The sequence below is a fragment of the Corythoichthys intestinalis genome, chromosome 3, assembly GCF_030265065.1.
Source record: "Corythoichthys intestinalis isolate RoL2023-P3 chromosome 3, ASM3026506v1, whole genome shotgun sequence".
In the NCBI taxonomy this organism is placed as follows: Eukaryota; Metazoa; Chordata; class Actinopteri; order Syngnathiformes; family Syngnathidae; genus Corythoichthys; species Corythoichthys intestinalis.
In genome coordinates this window covers 38,834,903-38,852,394 of record NC_080397.1, presented here as the reverse complement: position 1 = coordinate 38,852,394, position 17,492 = coordinate 38,834,903, and the positions used below count along the sequence as shown (strand labels likewise).

Sequence of the window (17,492 nt, the reverse complement as noted above, 5' to 3'; positions counted from 1 at the left end):
GATTTTTCTTTTGAAAATATATATTTTTTTGTTTGAAGCAACTTATTTTTTGATTGAATAATAAAGAAACAAATGTCCTAGCCAAAATGAGGTCCAAACGCAAAATTACATGACTTCAATCAAAAATGTTGTTTCAAAAAAAAAAAAAAAAAAAAAAAAAAAAAAAAAAAAAAAAAAAAAAAAAAAAACCTGGACTTAAATTAAAAAAAAAATTCAAAGAAAAATTGTTTTCAAATATATTTTTTTGAGTATCGAATTTATTTTTGCATTCAAACACATTTTTATTTGATTGAAGCAACTTTTTTTGGATTGAATAATAAAGACACAAATCTAGTTCTACCTCCATACACTGCCACTGTGACCAGCACAGTGTGCGTGGGGGTAGGACACCACTGAAGGGCCATCGCTATGAAACTGATGCTCTTCTTTGAAATCACAACATGACAAACTGCAAAACTTGGTCGTCTACAAACGTCAGCCCGATCAAAACATAATTGAATGAATGAATAAATAAACTATGATCTTATTTCTCTCTAAAGGCCACACAATATTTTCATAGGAGGATGAAAAAGTTTTCAAATGTGACCCCATTAATAGGACTGACTTGACTTAATTAAAAAAAAAAAAAAGTTATCCAATCAAAGCAGAGTTGTGGGTTGTGCGTTTTGATTAAAAAGTTGACTATACTGTATGTATATATTTAATGTAGTTAAATAATAATTTTTAAAAAAAACTAAATGTTCTGGGATCTTTCCATGTTAAGGCAGAGGTGTGAAGTACAAATACATAAACAAATAATCCTTCTGAATGTGTACTTCGCAATGCGAAGGCTACAGAGCCATCAATCTCAACTTGAATTCTCTGTTCATTGGTTAGAGTGCATCATACGGATGGCCTTCCATCTATTAACTGAATTCTGAATCACTAGATTATAAAAAAACAGGCCAGTAGGCCCGTGTCACTAATCTGACGGTGACTAAGCGTGTACGCTCAACTTGTGCACTGAGTAGGAACATTCCTATGTTGTATTTATTCGTGAACGAGGCCCATTGTCTCCTTTCGGAGTTGTGGAAATGTTGCTGGAATGCTACACTTGCAAAAAGACAAAAGCACTCACAGAGCGAGCAGTGAAAACTGACAGCGACCAACATTGGAGTGGCTGCCTCAGCTAAATCTAGTCTCATTCTGCATCTCTGTGGTTGCACACCACTGCGGGTGCATAGGAAATGGTCAAGCTGAGAAGCAACTCTGCCACAGCACCCTAAATGATGACAATAAGCGAATGAAGTCGAGGCAGTTTTTGGGTAATTACCTGCAGTGATGCTTCCTGGTGGCGAGCCAGAACCTGCTCTCACAGCCGTAACACTGGGCAGCCAAATGATCAGGGTACCAGCGGGTGACCTGAAAAGAAGCCCACAAAGTAAGCATTTTTTGACAAAATAAGATGAACCTAATGGGGCTGGAAAATCATGAACAAGGACAAGATCATGTGACACAGATATAATTTACGGGGCATGTTATGCGAATCCTTTCATGATACATATATTCCGTTTTTTAAAAACTGCAAATGCTTATACAGGGGTACCTCTACATTAGGGCTGGGCGATATGGCCTTAAGTACGTATCACGATAAATTGAGCAGATTTACCTCGATAACGATAAATGACGATAACTTTGCCCAAGCAAACTGTTATATAATTTGAAAATTTGAATCAAAGCATGGAATACAAATTAACCGTTTCTCGTTAAATTTATTTATCAGCTTTCAATTTAACAATTGCACATGCAGTCTAAACATTAAGTATTTAAAAAAATCTTGTAAACAATAAGAATTCTTGTGTGAACATTTATAACAGCTTGTATGACTTGAAAAATATCATCACTTGAATTTCATTAAATTCATTCCGTATTGTTATACACTAGATAGTGGCATACGTTTAGATATTTAGAATAGATACAAATACGACACATCCACCCGCCCCCCAGAAATTATACTTAATTAAAAAAATAAAATGTTTCACAAACCTTTCTTTTATTCGGCTCAATGATTTACATCTTATGATTTTGGAAATCCTTACAGTATGCAATAAATAATATTGCTGTTCCCAAGCACTGTGCTTACTGTACTGTAATTTTTACAAAAAATAAACAATACATAGTTACTCCCCGTCATCTAGGACGAGCCACTTACAAGACTAGCACTGTCGTGTATTACAAATACTGCTTTGAACACATCTTCACAGACAAAAGCAAAGACACAGGCTTAAAGAGGTCAACTTTAATTGTGTAAATCACACTTAATGACGACACGATCTCCTGGTTGAAATAGACGACATCCACTTAATTCTACTGAAGATATGTAATGCTGAGGCAATTTGTCAACTTTACTTTTAAAAAGAAACGTGCACTGTTTATCCAGTAGATGGGGCTCTTGCAGCGTGTCAAACAGTGATTCAATTTAGGGCAATTGTCTTAAAAGTGGTTCATTGTTTCAGAAAGCCTCGGTTTTTCCATCCCTATCTGGAACCCGTCAAGAGTTTACTTAATGTCGGGTGAAAGTTTGGCGAAGCTAACTTAAGCCCGACTCCATCCCGTTTACTTGTAGCGTTAGCCGCTAGCATAGCAGCTAGCGTTAGCCTGCCGGGCTTCTGTTTGATTGGCTTCCTGAAAACCATGTGACTCCAAACGTAAGCTCACTGTCTGCGTTCTTAAAGGTGAATGAACATAGCCGAACAACACAGAGTCAAAGTAGGATGAAAAGACTATATTTTCTTCTTTTATTAAATTACCGAATTTACCGACATGGTCAAAATCACTTCGGTCATCGTGAAGAATTTCGGTAACGGTAAATTTTCGGTTTACCGCCCTGCTCTACTCTACATACGAAGGTAATTCGTTCCAGGACCTTGTTTGTAAGTCGAAATGGTCGTATGTCGAGCAGGATTTCCCCAAAAGAATACATTATAATTCCATTGATTTGTTTCACAGCCCAAAAAACCTACACTAAATCCTTAATAAATACTGCTGTTAGTATTGCAAATAGCAATTACAAAGAGGAAAACAAATAAATTATGAATAAAAATCTGAATAGTAATGTAATAATAGTAATAATGAATGAATGAATGAATACCTGTAATAACGTAACGAATCGGGTTCTAATGTGGCGGACTTTTTTGCTTTACCTGAACGCACCGCAGGGGTGACGTGACAGTGAGCAAGAGAGCACGGCTCTAGTTTGCTTTCTGTTTTGATGCTGGTGTTGTGTTGCACAAGTTGATGGAATAAATGATTAGAAACCTGACCCAGCTGGCGATTTCTTTGGGGATGTTACCACAATAAGAATTGTCACCTTGACTTATAAAGACTGGTGAACGAACGAAGACCGCCGGCTGAGATCAACATTCTACGGCAGTACAGGGTGACCCCAAAAAAAGTTTACACTGCCATAATACAACTTAAATGCCATGTTTATTCAGCTTAGAATTAGAATTGAATCACAAATTATACATTATTGTAAAGAACATGTACAGTACACTCTATTTTTCAATGTGTCCTCCCTTAAGTGTCACAACAGCCTCCAGGCACCTGCGGAACGCTTGACAGGTCTTCTTTATGTAGGATGCTGTCATCTTTTCCCAAGATCTAACAATGGACCTCTCCAAGGCTGCCACAGAAGTTTGTGGCTTCTTACAGGCACTGTCCTCCACAGTTGCCCATATGCTATAATCCAGGGGATTGAGATCTGGACTCTGGGGTGGCCACATATCACCTTGTCAATCAACTTTTTGGTCCGCACAAATCGGCACTTCCAGACCCAGGTTTTCGTGAGGCTGCCCCAGTATCTTTCTTTGTAGACTGCACATCTGGATATTCTCAGATTTGCTGCAATCTCAGTAGGTGTCAGACCGGCACGCAGCAATTCAGGTACAGCTAAAGTTTTCTTCATCTTCAGCAGAAGCACAGGAATTGTAGAGACGAGAGATTACCAGCTGCATTGAGTGACCTTAATGAATCACTTAAGCATGACAACCTATTTAGATATGTTTCAATGGCTTTTAAACAAGCAGTCAACTGAGTGTAAACTTTTTTTGGGGTCACCCTGTATTGTTGACCCAGTTCATGGATGCACACACCATGCTTATATTTTACTATCATTTACATCTTCATTTCAACAATGGTAAGTGTGACTTTTTCTTTTTTTTTTCTCCACCTGCACTAACCTTTTTGGATCCAGTGTTGATTTCTCTCACAAGAAAATCAGCCATGCGTCCGTCTTCCGGCAAAACAAAGAAACTGCGGCACTGTCAAAAATCGGCGTATTTCGAGCACGTTGTCGGATGTAGAAACAAATGGCGAGTCAAAATTTTATGTCGGATGTCGAAAAGATCGTGTGTCGAAGCGATCGTACGTCGAAGGGATCGTATGTCAAGGTACCACTGTATTTCTGGTTGAAAAAAAAGGGGGTTCCAGTCTTTAAAAACCCCAAATATGCTCATTTTCCAATTTCAAAAACACATATACATTTCCGGTTTCCTTTCCAGGGCAGGGACAGTGGTAACTACAGTGGACAGCGATTCAAAAGTTGACACCTACAGTAAGACCTTTAACCCTTTATAGAGCAAGTAACTATTTTTGGTCATTTAAAACATCCTGCATATTAACAATTAATATTAGTGATCCCTCATTATTCGCAGTTAATGGGGACCAGAACCCGCAGCGATAAGTGAAAAACCACAAAGTAGCATGCCCCCAAGTCCTCGGGTTACGAACGAGTTCCGTTCATACGCTGGCGAGATCATCTAAATTTCCATGTTAGTTGGAATTAACCCTTTAAAAATTGAAAATAACTTCAAAAAGTCCAAAAGTATTGTATTTTGATTAATGTTGGAGGATACACTGCCCTCTGGTGGCAGCGTTGGGTCTGACTGGACTGTTGTTCAATTACAGCCCCATATAAGAGCACTCAGACATCTCACATTGACAAAGGAAAGCTGCGCTCTCGTTTGGCCCACATAAGGCTGTAACTTGCTTTAGCTAATATATATTTATGTATGCATTTGTAATTAAGTTCAGAGCTACAGTTTGTGGAGTTACGTTTGAGCGATTTGCAACGAGAATTGTAAATACGTCAGCATTGGTAGCATTTAAGATAGCGGACTTTTGTGTGGCAAATTAGGCTCATTTAATCTACTAAATTCACATATTGATCAGACTAGATGTACGTTTAAACACTAATCGTTTTGTGTCTAGTGTTTTATTGTTAAAATGAGTGTACTTTGACAACAGACATGTACATACAGTATTTATGTTACAGCTTTACAAATTGTCAAAAATGAAGGAAGCAAAAAGCTTCAAAAAGCACAAAAGCTTTGTCAAGCTGAACTTCACATTTAGTGAGGACAGAACATGTCATGTTAATACAGTAAAAAATAAGATTGTGAGGTACAATTAGGTACTGTTTGTGCGAGAGAAAAAAACCTGCGCCGTAAATCGAAATCGCTTAAGTCGAGTACGTTGTAAGCCGGGGACTGCCTGTATATTAAAATGTGAGTGTGCAGCTCACCTCAGTGTCTTGCTTGTCCACTTGCTCCCAGCTGGCTTCAGAGAACAGTTCCGTGCTGCATCGTGACAGACAGTTAGGGTCCATGTTGTATTCAGAGTCGGTCATCAAAGTCTGTGAGAAAGAAGATTTGGTCTATTTTTATATTGGTCAGCTGATTTCACGCTCGATGGGCATTATTTTCTTACCACTTCATCTCCCCCGCTTCCATTGACCCGATGGGAGCCGGCGTGCTGCTGGTTTTCTAGGCGACTCCACAGCTCCTGTACCTGTTTTTTCAGAGTCTCCACCTCCATCTGGTGCCCTGCTTCAATCTGCCTGAGCCTTTGTTGGATGGCGTCCGTGTGGAGCATCAGCCCGTCGTCATCCAAGTGGCTGCGCGACGGCTGCTCTGGGCTGACGGCGGCGCGTCCCGTTTGGGCGTGGCACCAACGTTGCTGCGAGCAGCTGCCTCGATGGTGTATGATCAACGAGTTACAGCTCGCGAGGGACACCTGCCGGCTCAGCGGTGCCCGCTCGCCATTGGCTTTCACCCACTGAGGTCCCCCGCAAGGTTCTCCGTCGGAACTGTCGCTGTTACAAAGTCCGTCGTGGGTGAGCTCAGCATTCGCATACTGGAAGGCACTGACAGAGGGTCGCTTGCTGACCCCGTTTAACGATGGGAAAAAGCCGTTTTCGTTGGTCTCTGACATTTTGTCCTTCCTGGAGGAGGGCCGTTGGTCTTGGCCGTTGCTGTGAGCCATACGGCTCTGACAGACCACAGGCTGTACAGGAAGTTCCAACTTGCTGCAGACCTCCTCTGTCAAAGTCTCTGTAGAGCTTTCCATAATGGAGACCCTCTTATCTGAGAGTTCCCCTGAATCTGTCAAAACTGGGTCAGGGTCACCAGCAGCACATGTCTTTTCATCTGTATCGATTTCCTCAGATGACCTGTGAGCAAATCCGTTCAGAGTCCTTTGAGGTAAAGGTGGCTCTGGCTCACCCGAACTTCCCTCAAAGTTTTCATGAGCATACGCTAGCTGTTGAGACCCATTCTCCAGAACTTGCTCCTCCACCTGCTCTTGCGTTTGAACTTCTACATCACTAGGGTGCTCCAAATCCTCTACAATCTGTGCAGGCGTAGGAGCGACATCAATATTTTCATTGGCTTCTGCAAAACCATTTTCCGGATGGTGACCATTAGGAAACATTTCTCGGATCTCAGTCGTGTTGACAGACTGATCATCCTCATCTTCAGTTCTTGAGACCTTTTCCTCCGCCTCCATAGCAGCCGTGTTAATAACATGGGTGAGAGCAGCACCCACAACTCTCTGAGCATCTGCTCCCATGTCCTCCTTTGTAGCTTCTTGAAGAATGTTCTCCATCTGGCCCTCGGCTACGCCCACTGCTACAGACAGTTCCGCGACCTCAGTTTCCTCTTGACTCGCTACAGAGCGCATGAGGACTCCCTCTTTCGAATCGGAGCGCGGGTCCTGCGGATCATCCAGCTCAGTGTTCACGCTGTTCGGGTAAAGGCTCAATCCGTTGCAGTGCACGTCGTGATCCTGGTCGCCCCCTTCGTCTGGCTCGACCGCCATGTTGAGATCCAGAGAACGCCGGTGGTCCTGCCACTTCTCATTGAGATTTGGGTCACTGGAGCGGCGATTCGGAGCCAGTGAGCTTCCCAGCTCGCAAGCACTGGGCAAATTGTCAAAGGAACGCGTCTTCGTACATCTAAAATTAAAAAACAAAGAACAGTTTTAATGTGTTGCCTAATCAAACCTTTTTCCGCCTGTCCACATAGAGCACCGACTAACAACTTATTCCCTGCCGTTGACGGCAGTGTCGTCCCGATCCAATACTCATGGATACTCCATTACTAAATACTAATCAGCGCCAAATAGGGCTACTTTCGGAGTATCGGGTTAGTCACGAGATTGGGGTCGATCCAGTTTTCACGTGATTTCAGCATTGTCACGCTTTTCGGCTGCTGCATATCAAACCACCAGGCAAAAACGAGCACCCTGTTGAACTACTTCTCTTTAGAGGCTTCGTGAAGTTGGCCCCCCCATCAGACGCAAAAGTATACCAGCACAAACGTATCACAAACAAACGGCAACGCAATATGAAATCTTCACCCCAAATTAAAAGCAGTTTACAGTGGCATCTCTACATCCGAATTTAATTCTTTCAGGATCTGGTTTATATGTCGAAATTGTCGTATGTCGAGCAGGATTTTCCCATAAGAATACATTATAATTCCATTAATTCGTCCCACAGCCCAAAAGCCTATGCTAAATTCTTAATAAATAATGCAGGTACAATTCCAAAAAGCAAAACAAATAAATTATAAATACAAATCGGAATAATAATAATAATAATGTAACGAATTGGATTCTAATATGGCAGTTGAGTTTTGCATGCTGTTCCTGAATGCACCGTGTGACTGATGAGAGAATGTGCGAGAGATAAATGAAAAAAATACAATAAAATTGCGACGCTGTCATAAATAGTCATATTTCGAGCATGTTATCATATGTAAAGACAAATGAAGCGTAACATTTTACGTCGGCTGTAGAAAGTATCGTGTGTCGCGGAACCACTGTATCTCCAAAACTGTTACTGTAAACTGTTACGGGAATTTTTACAGCCCAAACCAGCACAATGATTCACACAATTTTCATCCGGTTTGGATCAAAATAGGGGGCTGGTTGACTTCACATTGACCTATAAAAGATTTGTAAATATCTAAAAAACGATAGCAGCACAAACAAAACGATTTACAGCACAAACCGGCACAAAAGATTGACATACACTACCATTCAAAAGTTTGGGGTCTAAGCGACCCCAATAATATAATCGCCAAACTTTTGAACCGTAGTGTACATAATGAAAAATCCCATATGATACGCTATGGTTCAAAAGTTTAGGGTCGCTTCGACCCCAAACTTTTGAATGGTAGTGTAATTTGTACATTAACTTGCGTCTGATGGGGGGCGTACTTCACAGAGGTCACTCGACAAAGTTAGCCATTCTGGAGGCATTCATTTCTTAACTGATTGGTTGCCATAGACATACAATCCATTTGAAGCGGAAGGGCTGCACCACTCAGTTAAAATGGATTGGATGTCTATTGCCGTCAATGGCATGGAAATATGATTATTCAATCACGTCACTAATTATATGAGTCAATGGGAGCATTCAGAAAAAAAATTCTCCAATGTAACTTTATACGAGTCACACGTACTTAGTAGAACATTGTAAAATGTAATCTAATGTTCACTTTAAAAGATGAGTTCAGTGGTAGATGCTACAGCTAATGAAACTTCCTGTTGCGCTTTCCTGATTGCATTAGAGCTGTCAAGAGGCAAGAAATATCACACAGTGCGTGGCTATGAGGGGCGCAAGATGCGCAAGTAGAGTCAGCTTTGAGAGCCTTCGGCCAGAGTTTGTCTTACATGAAGGAGGAATTGTGGGGAGTTCTGTGCCAGCGCGCCAGGCTCACCTGCCCAGGGGCGCCTCCTCAGGATTGCTGCCAGGCAAAGGATATGGAGCACAGGAATCGTCAGAGGGGGTTGTAGGAGAGGAGCTAGGCAGATAGACTGCAGTCCATAGCATCAAATTGCGCACATGGCACACAGGGTGGAGAACCTGCAACAACCCATTAATAGTTACACCAGAGCAGGAAAAAGCCACTACAAAATGCTAACCATGCATTTTGAAAGTGGAGCAGCATTTTTTTGATGGACTGAAATCCAATGTTGCTTCACAACAGCAGTCAGTGAATGAAGTAAATACACTACAGTGTAGTGTATATACAGGTACTCCCCGGGTTACGACCTACCCGACTTAACGTGATTTTGAATTTACGACGCCAGAGTTGCATCCGCCATTTTGTCTCCATTGTTTTGTTTTTTTAAGTCGTGTAACAGTACCCCCTTTCAGACTTATATCCTCCTAAATTCCCATGTAATGTGACGCGGGATTTACCTGTGTCATGGCTTTCAGACATGGGGAGATGTATCGGGAATAACACGGGTTGGACACTTTCAGACTAGTGCCGTATTGGTGAATCAGACACACTCGGTGCAGGGAGGGGATTTTATAACCAGGAAATTACGTCATTTTTGGTTGGCATCGGCAACAAAATAAACCATACATTTCCAAAGATGGACGATGGACTGTCTCTTCCTTGGCTCAAAGATACAGAAGTAATTTCATTTCGTTATGTTTCCAGTTTAAATTTGCTATTTCCTTTTTGCTATGTTGACAATTGCATTGTTTCCCGCTTTTCATCTTACTGCAAAAAAAGAGGAAATAACGATCGGCCCGCCACAATATACAGTGGGGAGAACAAGTATTTGATACACCGCCAATGGGTTTTCCCATTGGCAGTGTATCAAATACTTGGTCTCCCCACTGTATATAGATCATCAGCTTTTGTACTGTGACCCAGGAATTAACCTTTCATACATGCCGCATCCTGGTTAAGTCCGGACATTATACTATGACGCGACCCATTTAATGTCCGTGTCAGTTGACCCGGGATATTTCTTTCAGACATAAGGGCTACCTGTTCCCGGGACTTAACCGGAGTTCAGCGTATGTCTGAAAGAGGCTAGTGTCTCCTCCAGCCACCACTCAGCATTGATGGTAAGTACAGTATGTTATTTTTTAAATGTATTTTATTAAATAAAGTTAACCCGAGGACTACCCGTAATAAGTTGCACCAAGCAGGGATCGAGCCTGGGCTTCCACAGTAGCAGCGGAGCGTGCAGACAACTGTGCTAAACATCCTGGATGACTGCCCAGTTACCAGTGTTCTTTTGTAGACATTGAGGGTGAAGCTAAGGTCAAGTTCACACAATTTTAAATATTTTGATTTCAGTTTATTCAGAAATATAAATATGGCTTACAAATTGGATTGTACAAGCAACTGTAATTTAACTCATTAAAATGAATTTACCTAGAATATCCAGTTGACCCGCAATTTATTATTATTTTTTTCTAAAAAAGAAAAACTGACTTGAAAATTCAAGTTCTGTCCACTTTTTTTTTTTTTTTTTTTTTTTTTTACAGTGACATGTGTCTGCAAGACGCATATATTTTGCGGTGATCCCCACTCCTCACCAAGATGACGTTATGTTAGGAAATTACCATGTCAAGGTGGAGGCTGGTACGTTACTGTGGGCCAACAGGCAGTTCTGTTTGAAGACTCGTTGTATGACAGTAATTTTCTTAATGAAATATCACTCTTCAGTGTGAATTGTTGTTGTATACATGTTTAGGCCATATAGAAAACACTCATTATCTGCTAAATGTTATTATTAATTTCTGTGGAAGTTGCTATTCACAGGTAAAAACTTGCCGCAAAGGTATGGTAATGTTATCATGAGAAATAACGCAAATCACAAAAAGGGAGGGGAGCATGTTATGAAGAATGTCTCAGTTGTTTGATTTTTCTATTAGTGACAGGTGATCAAAATTAATTAGGTAAGATTAAAAATAAATTAGGAGAAAAACATACAGTAATTATATTAGCCATGCTCTATTTCATCAAGTTCAAGAATAAACAAAGGCTGCACCACCCTTCTCCCTAAGAGGTGTGGCAGTTTGTGTACGTACTGTCTCGGAGTGTGAAGAGTACAGCATGTTCCTCAGTGTACGGTTAGCGGGTCTCAGCAGGGACCATACCGAACACGTCCTCTCTTGAACGTGTCGGTCTTCTCTCTCTTTGCCGCTGTTACACAGGAACGTGCCGAACAGACAGGAGTAAGCGTGTTGCACCAGCTTCACCTGCATAAACAAATGTACAGAAACATGTTGAGACTTGAGAAATGTTAAGAGCCAGGGCCACAGTTTTGTGCCTCTAAGACCATTTAGCAATAAATTGAAAGATGCTGTATGAACAAATTGTGCCAGCAACAGCAATGGATATCCAACCCATTGAGACTGAGAGGCAGCGAACCCTCCCTGTCCAAATGGATTGGACGTCTAATGCAGTGGCTACCAATAAGTTAATTTATAAAATAACATTAAAGCCATTAGGACAGTAAGACAGTTGTTGATCCATTTCCTTGGTTTTAGTGATGCAAGTTGTAATATGCTGTAGTTTCAGCACATCGAGTTAACGGAGAGCAAAACCTGTACTTGTGAAGACTTTAAAAAAAAAAAAAAAAAAAAAAAAAAATCTGTATATGCTACTCCTGTAAAACTGAAATTTAATTCACTATAAACAACCTGAAATATAAAACTGAACGTAAATGTCAGTGATATTCGTTCAGCTGAATCATGGCACGTTATTTTAACATTCTTTATTTCTATGTACAATATGTATTTCGCCTGTTGTTCTGTATTCCGTTCTCATTATTATAAATTGCAACACAAATTGTAACATTTTTAACTTTTCAATTATTTTTTTAATTCGAGAACGACTGCATGCGCATTTAAAAAAATACTTCACAGGTAATGTTCTTTTTTTTTTAAGAATAAAACAATGATTGGAATATTAAAGATTCATGCTGATTAAGAAAAACAAAAAAAAAACTCGATCGCGAGGGCAGGGTTTTTAAAAATTAGTGATCAGTCAGTAAATTGTAATCTGTGCACTCCTGTTTTGTTCTTGATTTTCTCAAGTAATAGTCTTAAACAATGAAAGCTAATGCAAACCCAGACTAGGAATTAATTCAATACATCAATCAATTCATGAACAAAACTTACCCAACTATCTACTTCATGGAATTATTTGACATAATACGCACCAGGAAGGCCTCATTAAACTCAAAAGAGCATGGAAACTGCCTCTGCAGCTGGTGAACACAGTCCAGCCATTGCAGGAAAACAGGACAGCGCTCATTCACATCCTCAGAGTTCTCTCCATGGCCACATCGGTCAGCAAACTTGTGGCCGAAGTCTAACCAGTCCGTCTCGACCAAAACTTGAAAGCCCTGCACAAAGATATCCCAGATACATAAACTTTGCTTTAGCTGTCATGTAAGAACAATAGTTGAATAAAAACTGAGCCCTTTTTATCTGTACAGTAGAAAGCATAACATTTGAAATTGTACCTCTATAGTGCGGTAATATGGGTCAAGCAGCAACTTCGACAAAGCAACAATTTGAGGTGTCCGATCCCAGCCATCAGAGCAATGCACCAAAACAGGCCTCTCGTCCCTGTCCACTGCATTGACTACTAGCAGAGCCGACTTTAACAGCAAAGACAGGTGTTGCAACCACTTGGTGCTTTCCAGTGCAGAAAGCCAGCTTCAGGGAAACAGATAAGAGCAAAGACGTGATATGATGTCATATTAATAATACTTTTTAAAACCAAGAAAACTACAAGTAAATACAGCATTAAGAGAACCATACTTTGCTGGATCCGGCATCTGCGTGCAGAGGAAGCGTAGGGACTGGAAACTCTTGCGAATGGAGTGGATGTTGGCCATGCCCATGAACACCACTTCACAGTTGGGGTAGTATTCTATAAGACGGGATGAAGTCATTTCAAAATTATGACAGCAAAAAAATAAATACATACATATAATCAGTTGGAAGCTGAGCTACAAAGCACATAAGAAAAAAAGACAAATCCTACCAGGACATTCACAGCCTCCCCCTTTTGCCCTGTTGGCAACAGCAGCTGCATAGGACCTGGCATCCAGTATCAGTAACTTGTGAGGCTGGATGGCCAATGTCTCCACCTCTGAGCTGTTAGTCATTGAGGACTCTGATACAGTTAGAAACATGAGAGTTACATCTCTGGACAACTCAGGATTAGAGCTGAAACGAATACTCGAGCAACTCGAGTTTAAAAACTGATCCGAGTAATTTTATTCACCTCGAGTAATCGTTTATTTTGACAGCTCTAAGCATCACGTTTTGCTCAGACTACTTTTAATGCGGGACAACGCGCTGATGTCACGTGCGTAGAGGAAGAAGCAAAAAAAAAAAACAAACACTGCAGCCGACAACCGCTACAAACGACGCCGACGTTGCTAAATACTAGCCCGCTCATGCTACGTTAGTGGCAGCTAGCGTCCAATGAGTCTCATAGAGATCAGTGACAGACTAGGCCGCGTCTGGGCAGCGTTAGAAAACAGCCGCCATCTTAAAGCAGTAGAGCGCTAAATGCTAATAAAGAGCGCTAAGCGCTAATATATAAGATTAACGTTACTGTCACTACTAGCTCACCTTACGTTAGCACTGCGGACGGCTAGGTTTCAATTAATTAAGACCGCTTTCGATGCGTGGCTAACGTGTCTTTCATACAGGCTTTAACATAACATAGCGTTGTGGAGTGATGAGGGTGTCAAATAAAAACTCAATAATGCTAACTATCAATTTTAGCTCAGTAGTCATTGCTGGATAAAACACCAAGTAGCACTAGTCCCTAATGTGCTCCAATACAGCCTGTATCATACATTTATTTTGAACAGTGCAAAACTCAAAATCCTATCAGGACTTACAGTTTAGACTAACTTAAAACTTAACTAGAACTTAAAAATGGCTTGACACAAATAGAAATTTAATTGAAAAACGTGGGAAAAAATCCTAACTTTTAAGTGATGTGTGTTATCAAGCGTAAAGGCATTTTTAGGTGTGTTTATATATATATATATATATATATATATATATATATATATATATATATATATATAATATATATATATATTTTTTTTAAATAAGATCTAAAGGTTTTTTTGAGTGAAAGCAGTGAATTAGTCATTTTTTAAAATTCTAGTTACATCTGAGATGCAATTGTTGGCTGTTTTCAACAATATACATAAAAAATAAAGACATTGATTGACTGAAAATGATAAAATGTCTTGTTTTCTCATGTATATCTATAATTGCTCTTCACCTAAAAATATATTTGTTTTATTCGATTACTCGATTAATCGATAGAATTTTCAGTCGATTACTCGATTACTAAAATATTCGATAGCTGCAGCCCTACTCAGGATACATTAAAAAATACATATATAACACGAACGGTCAACACAATTCATTGACATAAACCCATTTAGTACTTTTACATGTAGGCCTACTTCTGTATATACCTTAAGCTGAAACCTACGGAAGGCAGTAGGTATGTATTCGGTTCTGTATGTCTCGTCGCACTGGCATGCACACATAGACGCCAGGTGGTGCTCAAGTACTGGCCCTTGCCCTCTTAACCGAGCAAGTGCCCTTATTAAGGTTATCAAGTCATTATTATTATTATGATAGTAATGCTTGTGCCCACCAAGCGCCGCAGCCATTATTATTGAAAGCGCCCTCTGTCCTCCAAACGCGGAAACACACCTCCTGTGTGCCCAACTGCCCATCATTTGTCAACATGAGCACGCAGCGTGAACGCTAGGGATGGGCGGATCGTTACCAAAATATCGATATTTCGATCCAGCGCGTTAAATTTTAGGTATCGATCCCCAAGCAAAAGTATCGATATCTGGAATTAATATATTACATTTTCTTTGTCAATTTTTGGGTATATTTTTGTGCACACTTTTTGTACTACTTTTCCCTTTCGCATTCTACACGCACGTAAGCAGTGCACACACATAAGCAGTGCACCAGCGTGTGCTCTCGCCCCCATTCACGTCCCTATCCTGTGTCAAACAGCATGCTTTTCCTCCGCCCCTCTCACGCCTAATTTCTTACTTAACCTTATCATTTCTTATTCATTTCTCATTATTTCTTGTGAATTTATGTTTCATATATTTTTTCATGAAATGTTTTTCCATATTTTTTTATGTTACATTTAAATGCTTGATTTCTTATGTTTTGTTGCTACTTATTTTTATTTTGTTAAAGGTCTGTTTCAATTATTTCAAGATCTGTTTTTTAAAATTTATTTATTTATTTTTTCAAAATCTGTTTGAAAATTGTGTTAGTAAAATAAAATTCAAAAACTGCAAGTGACTTGATTATTGGATTTGTTTTTAGTGATCTACCATTTGAGGGCGGTAACATGCTACTATTAATTCGTTCTTTAATTAGATCCAAAATATTTAATTTAGGTAGATTAAAATTTGTAACACATAATGTGTATGTGTGTGCCCCCCTAAACCTCAGTTGCTTAACTTTTTCTCTCGTGAAGTAGCTTTCTAAATTTCCCAGTCCCACCTGTAAAACAAGCTAGGCTAGTCGCTCGCCATAAATCAAATAATAGATGTAATGTGGCGACCACCAACCAACCAGTGTTGGTAGGAAAAATAGATACACCTATATATTGTAATGCCATAGGATAAAAAACGAGAACAATGAAAACTTATTAATACAGCGGGCTGCTGCGGAATACGACTGCTTTCAGTAGCTCCCAGCCTGCTCTCTCTCAATCCACTTTCCCTCTTCCCCCTACGTCACGGTCCACACGTCGAAAGCGTCTATAAAGGGGCCGCACTTAGTTACGGACATTACATTATTATAGCTGAATACTTAGTAATGTGTTTGCATGTTTAGTATCATACAAATACTGCTACTTCAAAAGAATGTTGCTGCTTACAAAAACCCTTAACAAAACCCATTGACCCTTGCTAGTTTGGAATAGATTGCTATTTATTTAAATATATAAAGAAATATGGAATTATGTAATACATCTGCAATATCTTTTCTTTCTTTTATGAATTCACATTTTTCCAACGAGGTGGCCGGGTTGGCAGTTACATACACTGCTACGCTCCCCCCCCCGATCACCTGCCCCCAAATCGTCTGTGCAAGCCACTGTCTGGTTGTATGTTTGTGTTTAAGATAAGAACGAATAAAGGTATTATTAACCATCTTCCAGGGTGTGTAATATGAAACGGAGGACGTGATTACATTTTGGGGTCAAAGGTCACAGAGGTCAAAAACGGAATTTCATAACCTGATAATGGATTAACCTATTTAACTCAAATTTGCAGAGTAGGTGTTATAAGAGGAAGAGTCAAAGGTTAAAGAGGTCAAAAACGTGGATATCCTCTGTCTGACTGCTCATCAGGTTTATAATGCAAATGTCCTCAATCAGTCTAAGTATTTTAGTGTGTTGCATATTGCGTATTTGAGCCTGCTGATTCAGGCCCAGACAGGTTGGATTGCACAACCTTGTCTGCTACAAACTCACAGACTTCAAAGGTCGAAGAATAATCTGTGTCTGTTCAGATGAAAGTCAAAGTGTCTAGTCTCATAAGTCTTCGCAGGTGGGCGGGCCTGAGTGAGTGCTCACCAAAGTCACTATCAGGCAGTTCGGAGCCGTTGGTGTAGGTTCCATTGGACAGGTGTTTGTGAGAACTGCTGTCCACAGCACAAGCTTTGGCAATGGACTGAACCAAGTGTTCGTCATCAGCGTTCCTCCAGCCCCACCAGCTGACCTCTGGCTGGCCGCAGCGGGCGATCACAGCTCCTGTGCTCAGGTGTCTGAAAGTATGAATAAAGTTGTATGAACAAACCAGAATCTGGAGAACAAAGTCAATGATGCTGACTGAAACTACTATTATTACAACGTACTTCGAAGTGGTTGAACATTGTAACTAGAAAGTGTTTGACACACATTAAACTCAAAACTTCAAACTTTCCAGGACCATTTGTCTTCGTGATTACATAGCCAAGCTTTACAGACCGAAAAATAGGTAGAAAATGATGCCAACTTTAATTTCAATGAAAAATATTTATTTCAAATTTTAATTAAAAAAAATAGTTTTTCTACATTCTAATGTTTTTTCTTTATTATTTTTTTTCAAATGGGTCTGTAAGGACTAAGGTTATTATTATTGAAAACCAATGAAATGCCGAAAAACAATTGAAAAGTCATTTTCTGAAACTATAGCGTGTTAAGAAAATGAACAAATCCGTATTGATGTTTTCTGATGCAAAGTAGTCTGTTAAATTTTGCAACTTTGGCGCTTAAGGTGTTCAATGAGTGTCCGATAAAGGGTTAAAGCAAATAGCTCAATAAACAGACAAGAGGAAGCTGGAG

At 40.0% G+C, this 17,492-nt stretch overlaps 1 protein-coding gene across 2 annotated transcripts in view; it reads right to left on the bottom strand.

The window, feature by feature from the left end:
• Nucleotides 1-17,492, bottom strand: part of mtmr3 (myotubularin related protein 3) — a 47,867-nt gene that overhangs the window by 13,567 nt on the left and 16,808 nt on the right. For both annotated transcript variants that reach the window (XM_057831047.1, XM_057831049.1), the window contains exons 11-20: nucleotides 16,743-16,933; nucleotides 13,134-13,265; nucleotides 12,908-13,019; nucleotides 12,607-12,802; nucleotides 12,301-12,486; nucleotides 11,165-11,335; nucleotides 9,045-9,190; nucleotides 5,749-7,273; nucleotides 5,564-5,674; nucleotides 1,313-1,401 (exon numbers count right to left, since the gene is read on the bottom strand). In XM_057831047.1, coding sequence (XP_057687030.1) covers nucleotides 1,313-1,401; nucleotides 5,564-5,674; nucleotides 5,749-7,273; nucleotides 9,045-9,190; nucleotides 11,165-11,335; nucleotides 12,301-12,486; nucleotides 12,607-12,802; nucleotides 12,908-13,019; nucleotides 13,134-13,265; nucleotides 16,743-16,933 — 2,859 coding nt within the window. The remainder of the gene's footprint in view (nucleotides 1-1,312; nucleotides 1,402-5,563; nucleotides 5,675-5,748; nucleotides 7,274-9,044; nucleotides 9,191-11,164; nucleotides 11,336-12,300; nucleotides 12,487-12,606; nucleotides 12,803-12,907; nucleotides 13,020-13,133; nucleotides 13,266-16,742; nucleotides 16,934-17,492) is intronic.